The 7,479-nt window shown below is 40.1% G+C and overlaps 1 protein-coding gene across 1 annotated transcript; it reads left to right on the top strand.

Annotated features, from left to right (window-relative positions):
* The first annotated feature begins 1,321 nt into the window (after window positions 1-1,321).
* On the top strand, window positions 1,322-6,578 carry LOC126247871 (uncharacterized). Its single transcript, XM_049948516.1, is given in 3 exon segments — window positions 1,322-3,247; window positions 3,250-4,865; window positions 4,867-6,578. Coding segments are annotated over 3 exon segments (5,001 nt in total). The 5' UTR covers window positions 1,322-1,350; the 3' UTR covers window positions 6,355-6,578.
* The last annotated feature ends 901 nt before the right edge of the window (window positions 6,579-7,479 follow it).

Raw genomic sequence — 7,479 nt, 5'->3', positions numbered from 1 at the left:
ATTATTGCCTTTGGGGAAAAGCTGTTATTGATGTTCGTGGCGTAGTTTCAGCATCAAATGTAAGACAAATTATTACATATCGTTCATCCTATTATTCTTTCCGTTATTCGAATCCGCATCTACATATCTGCTTATAGTTCCCATGATTTCTGTTGTAGTGGGGACAGGAACTGAAATTATAATTTCGTTGTGAAATTTGTTGTGTTTTTTACTTCGATGCGATTTTTTTATCTCTGAATTATCTCCAAAATGTTTTCATTCGTCACAATGGACACTGTGCACAACTCACCATCGAATGCAAGAAATTCATCTAGAGATATCGGAGGATATTGTAATTATGTACAAACTTCCCAGATTTTTCGGCTAATGCGCGTTTTTTAAAATAATTCCTCCTAAATAAAAAATGGAAATGTGCGAATAGGACTCGCGCTCTGAGGGTTTCCGTAAAAACTTAATTATGCATGAAGGTAATAATAATAATTTCGTGTGGCTCAATGGTCTGGTACAAGTGTTTCTATTGGACGCCATTTCGGCGACTTTCATGTCCCTAACCTACCCCAATTACCCAAAAGGAGAAAGGGGACCCATAGTTTAACTTGGAATCCAACCACCTGTTGTTTCCGGTGAGTACTAACATCGTAAAGAGGTGAAGTCTGGGTTAAAATCAAAACTGCAGAATCCGTGGTCCAACTGAGTTTCGAGTCCGGGCCTCTTGATATCGAGACAAGCTCTTTGTCGACTTTTTTTCTTACATGTGTATGGGCGCATGTGTGTGTGTGTGTGTGTGTGTGTGTGTGTGTGTGTGTGTAGACGTACCTCCTTATCTAACTGAGTTTAATTTCCAAAAAAAGATGACACTAAAATCAAATCTACCCGTACTTGCCAATGCTACTTTTACCCTGCCTTTTACCCTCTTCAGCCGTTGCCCCTAACTATTCGCAAAATTCCTCCCAAAGCGACGATAGGCTCCACGGTTCTACAACATTTTTTATTTATTTACCTATTCTCTTATTACATGATTATAATTAGTAAATGTGTACAAATGAAAATTCTATAAAACAGAATTATATATGACGGTAGTATCTGTTCCCGAAAGAACAGTTACCGTGGATGACCATGCAGCTTTGCTAGAAATGAAATGATAATTAAATGGACACCCTAGCTGCAAACAGGCGTTGATGTGCTTCATTCATCTATTAGGCGCACTACGAATGTAGTGGTGTGGACATGTTGGGAATGTGGATCTCACGGGGGGCGTGCAAGGGATAAGTCCCTGCAGACGCACTATACTCTGTGCCCGCGGTGGCTCAGATGAAGTTGAGCTGCAAGCCCCGAAAATTGCGGACCAACATGCCGGAACTGAAATCAGAGATAAAAGCAGTATTTTCCATCAATGGAAAGCAGTATGAAGTGGACAGTTCAATTCCTCCAAATACATCACTCAATACTTACATAAGAGACTATGCAAACCTCAAAGGAACAAAAGCAATGTGTCATGAAGGTGGTTGTGGAGCATGCATTGTCATGCTTACAAAGAAACATCCTGTTAGTAAAAAGGAGCAATCTTTTGCAATCAACTCTTGTCTGATGCCAGTATTTTCATGCCATAATTGTGCTGTAACAACAATTGAGGGAATTGGAGATGCAAAAATTGGTTACAATACAGTGCAGAAAACTCTGGCTGCATTCAATGCTACTCAGTGTGGGTACTGTTCCCCTGGGATGGTAATGAACATGTACAGTTTGCTCCAGAGTGGGAGAGATGTAACAATGGAGGATGTTGAAAATTCTTTTGGTGGTAATATATGCCGTTGCACTGGATACCGACCAATACTAGATGCCTTCAAATCCTTATGTACAGATGCTACAGCAGAGCTCAAGCAAAAGATTCCTGATATAGAGGACTTTGCAGAAAAAATTTGCAAAAAGAATGGAAAACCATGCAAGAAACTTTGCACTGTCGAAAATGGGGTCTGCACTCAAACAGTGCCTTCATCGTTACACGTAGAGCTGCATTCAACGGAATGGTACAAAGTTGAAACAATCAACAGTATTTTCAGTATACTGGAGAGCAAATCAAATAAAAAGTACATGCTTGTAGCTGGTAACACAGGTCATGGTGTGTATCGGAGAGATCCTGACATTGAAATATTCATAGACATTAGTGATGTCTCGGAGCTCAAAGGACACAGCATCAATTCTCAACTGATTATTGGAGGAAACATGACTCTAACAGAAGCTATGGAATTATTTTACAATATTTCAAAGACTAATAAAAACTTCAGCTACACGAAAGTGTTGGCAGATCATATAGATTTGGTTGCAAATGTTCCAGTCCGAAATGCTGGAACCATTGCTGGAAATCTCATATTAAAACATGAGCACCCAGAATTTCCATCAGATATTTTCCTGATGTTGGAGGCTGTTGATGCAAAAATTGATATAATTGACAAGACTGGAGCACAGACTGTCAGTCCACTGGAGTATTTGGAAGTTGACATGAAGCAGAAGATTATAAAGAGCATTACTTTGCAGCCCTATGATGATAATTATTTCTTAAAAACCTACAAGATTATGCCTAGAGCTCAAAATGCACATGCTTATGTAAATGCAGGATTTTTATTTAACTTGGATATGAAGAATGTTGGCAAAATAATTTCCAGACCTAGAATAGTGTTTGGAGGCATTTCAGCTCAGTTGGTTCATGCTGCAGAAACAGAGATATTCTTGGAGGGTAAAAATATTTTTGAATTGGACATCCTGCAAGAAACACTGAAAATTTTAGATTCTGAGCTTACACCTTCAGAGACACCACTGGAGGCTTCACCAGAATACCGTAAGAATTTGGCTGAAGCTTTGCTATACAAGTGTGTGCTGAGCATATCTCCGGAAACAGTACGACCTGTACTCAGAAGTGGAGGTGAACTGCTGAAGAGGCCATTATCATCTGGGAAACAAGACTATGACACACATAAGGAATTGTGGCCCCTTGGAAAGCCAGTGCCAAAAATTGAAGCTCTTGTGCAATGTTCTGGTGAAGCAAAGTATGTGAATGATGTACTCACTATTCCTGGTGAATTATATTGTGCATTTGCTGTAACTGAAATTGCAAATGGTCATATCAGAAGTATAGATGCCACAGATGCTTTGGCTGTTCCAGGTGTAGTTGCTTTTTATGATGCAAAAGACATACCAGGAAAGAACAACTTTTTTCCTAAAATGATTTTTAGCTATGAAGATGAAGAGCTATTTGTTCTGGGAATGTTAAGTACAATGGACAACCAGTGGGGGTTGTTGTAGCACAATCTCATGATACTGCAGTCAAGGCTGCTAAGTTGGTGAAGATAGACTACGATGTTGTAAATAAGCCTGTAATTCACTTTAGAGAGGTAATAAAGTCTGGTGATAAAAGTAGAATGGATGTAGCAGGAGAAATGAAGCCAACAGAAACTGGACGAAAAGAGAAGACTAAGCATGTAATTAAGGGCAGCTTTGATGTGGGTTCCCAATATCATTACACAATGGAAACTCAGTGTGCCGTGTGTATCCCATCTGAAGATGGATTGGATGTCTACCCTGCCACACAATGGATGGACTTGACACAGATTGCCATATCAGAGGCACTAAATATACCAGAAAACAGCATCAACATGCAAGTAAGGCGACTTGGTGGTGGTTATGGAGCAAAGATATCACGCAATACACTGGTGAGCACAGCCTGTGCATTAGCTGCATATCTTCAAAACAAGCCAGTTAGATTCATAATGACACTTGAAGCAAACATGGAATCAATAGGGAAAAGGTTAGACTGTGCTATGGATTATGAGGTTGGCGTAGATGATGATGGAGTCATAACTTATTTGGAAGCAAAGATGTATCATCACTGTGGTGCTCATAGGAATGATAGTTCTGCAGGTATTGCACTTGAATCATTCAAGAACTGTTACGATAACAGCACTTGGAATGTTACTGCTTACAATGTCATAACAGATGTTGCACCTAACACATGGTGCAGAGCACCAGGTACTACTGAAGGCACAGAGTTTATTGAAAACATAATGGAGCATATTGCAAAGAATCTTGAGAAAGATCCAATTGATTTGAAAATGAAAAACCTTGTGAAGGGTGATACATTAATCGCTGATATGGTCAGTTACTGGAAGACTGAAACAAATTACTTGGACAGACTAGCAGCTGTCAAAAAATTCAATATGGAAAATCGTTGGAGGAAGAGAGGAATTGCAGTTGTCCCAATGACGTACGGGTTTCAGTATTTTGGAAATTTCTATGCCCATGTGTCAATTTATGCTCGTGATGGTACAGTTTCTGTGGCTCATGGTGGAATTGAGTGTGGGCAAGGAGTAAACACAAAGGTCGCCCAAGTGTGTGCTCATGCATTAGGAATACCTCTAGAATTTGTGAGTGTAAAACCATCAAATGTCCTGACAGCTCCTAACAACATTGTGACAGGCGGAAGTATTGCAAGTGAATCATGTGCATATGCAACAATGCGTGCTTGTGAAGAACTAATGCAACGACTGGCGCCTGTAAAAGCCAAACTAGAAAACCCAACTTGGAAGGACCTTATCGCTGCAGCATATTCAGCAAATGTAGATCTCTGTTGCAGTTTCATGATGTATGCTGGTATTGCAGACACAATAACTCCATATAAAGTTTATGGTGTTACTGTAGCAGAAGCAGAAATTGATGTACTGACAGGACAACATCAGTTACTACGTATAGATGTACTGGAAGATGCTGGTGAGAGTTTGAGCCCTGAGGTTGACATAGGTCAAGTGGAAGGAGCCTTTGTTATGGGCCTAGGCTATTGGCTGGAAGAATTCATGGTTTATGACGACAGTACTGGGAGCAAAGATATCACGCAATACACTGGTGAGCACAGCCTGTGCATTAGCTGCATATCTTCAAAACAAGCCAGTTAGATTCATAATGACACTTGAAGCAAACATGGAATCAATAGGGAAAAGGTTAGACTGTGCTATGGATTATGAGGTTGGCGTAGATGATGATGGAGTCATAACTTATTTGGAAGCAAAGATGTATCATCACTGTGGTGCTCATAGGAATGATAGTTCTGCAGGTATTGCACTTGAATCATTCAAGAACTGTTACGATAACAGCACTTGGAATGTTACTGCTTACAATGTCATAACAGATGTTGCACCTAACACATGGTGCAGAGCACCAGGTACTACTGAAGGCACAGAGTTTATTGAAAACATAATGGAGCATATTGCAAAGAATCTTGAGAAAGATCCAATTGATTTGAAAATGAAAAACCTTGTGAAGGGTGATACATTAATCGCTGATATGGTCAGTTACTGGAAGACTGAAACAAATTACTTGGACAGACTAGCAGCTGTCAAAAAATTCAATATGGAAAATCGTTGGAGGAAGAGAGGAATTGCAGTTGTCCCAATGACGTACGGGTTTCAGTATTTTGGAAATTTCTATGCCCATGTGTCAATTTATGCTCGTGATGGTACAGTTTCTGTGGCTCATGGTGGAATTGAGTGTGGGCAAGGAGTAAACACAAAGGTCGCCCAAGTGTGTGCTCATGCATTAGGAATACCTCTAGAATTTGTGAGTGTAAAACCATCAAATGTCCTGACAGCTCCTAACAACATTGTGACAGGCGGAAGTATTGCAAGTGAATCATGTGCATATGCAACAATGCGTGCTTGTGAAGAACTAATGCAACGACTGGCGCCTGTAAAAGCCAAACTAGAAAACCCAACTTGGAAGGACCTTATCGCTGCAGCATATTCAGCAAATGTAGATCTCTGTTGCAGTTTCATGATGTATGCTGGTATTGCAGACACAATAACTCCATATAAAGTTTATGGTGTTACTGTAGCAGAAGCAGAAATTGATGTACTGACAGGACAACATCAGTTACTACGTATAGATGTACTGGAAGATGCTGGTGAGAGTTTGAGCCCTGAGGTTGACATAGGTCAAGTGGAAGGAGCCTTTGTTATGGGCCTAGGCTATTGGCTGGAAGAATTCATGGTTTATGACGACAGTACTGGGAAGGCACTAACCAACAGAACATGGAATTACAAGCCACCTGGATTTAAGGACATTCCAATAGACTTCAGAATAAAACTAAGAAAAAATGCACCGAATCCTGTGGGTGTGCTTCGTTCAAAGGCTACTGGTGAGCCACCACTCTGCATGAGTATTGCTGGCTTATTTGCAGTACGAGAAGCTGTATTGGCTGCCAGACAGGATGCTGGTAGTGATGAAAAGTGGTGTGAGATGAATCCTCCTGCAACACCAGAGAGAGTTTTCCTCACAAGCAAGACTGACTATAAAAATTTGGTTCTGTAATGGTAGGAGGTACAGAATTCTGTTAATGCTGGGAAAGAGATACTGCTGACTGTTTCTAAACTCAAGATGTTAATTCCTGTTTATATTTTGTGAAATATTTTGTGCTGTTGCTTGTAAAACCTTAAATTTTTCTTAGCATTTAATGTACAGAAAATGTATATCCACTGTTGAAATTTGGAAAAGATTTTTTATATTGATTGGAGAATGTTGTAAATAAATGTCATATAATTCTTGAAAAAAAATGGATAGAGCGTCTGCCATGTAAGCAGGAGATCCCGGGTTCGAGTCCCGGTCGGGGCACACATTTTCAACATGTCCCCAATGAAGCACATCAACGCCTGTTTGCAGCTATGGTGTCCATTTAATTATCATTTCATATATAAAACAGAACGTTACAAACAAATGTAATTCAAAGGATAAATTAAAATAACTTCGTGCTAATTTAGCTAAAATAATGTTTCTCAACGAATGCAGCTGTCTATGAATCAGCCAATCTCTTTTCTTCCTCACTGCAGACAATTCTGGTGACCCTGTCTCTGATGTGACGCTGCGCGGAACGTCACACTGAGAATAGCACACCCCAACTAGAGGAGGGGGGGGGGGGGCAAAGCGCCTACTGTACCTCAGTGCCTTCAAGAGCGAAGTGAGCGTTTCAGTAATCCACGCCGCTAGACCACCAGAACCGACAAGTATACGGGCACTTCATTTATAGGTTTTGATGAATGAGTTTGCAAGTATCGACATGTATGACATAAACGACCACATCTTTCGATTGCATTGACACAGAAGCTTAAATGTTTCTCACCACAAGGGACCGTCGACCTCAGTATCTGAAACAAATTTAATCATACAACCTTTACCCGTATCTGAGAAAAAGTGGTCTTAACAGTCGGACAGACAGACAGACAGACAGACAGACAAGAAAATGATGCGCTAAGGGTTCCGTTTTTACTGACTGAGGTACGGAACCCTACTATAGAAGAATAAATCTGGAAGGAGCGAAATCTTTTCATGCGAAACGATTTTTGTTTCATGTTAAAACAGAGAAAAAGTACTAAATTACATAGCATTTTATCGGAACTGCAGGTTTGTTTTGTATTAAATGATTTTTCAAATAAATGGTTC

This window comes from Schistocerca nitens, chromosome 1 (assembly GCF_023898315.1).
Source record: "Schistocerca nitens isolate TAMUIC-IGC-003100 chromosome 1, iqSchNite1.1, whole genome shotgun sequence".
Lineage (NCBI taxonomy): Eukaryota > Metazoa > Arthropoda > Insecta > Orthoptera > Acrididae > Schistocerca > Schistocerca nitens.
Note: the sequence above shows the minus strand (reverse complement) of the source record. Positions and strands in the feature narration are given on the sequence as shown.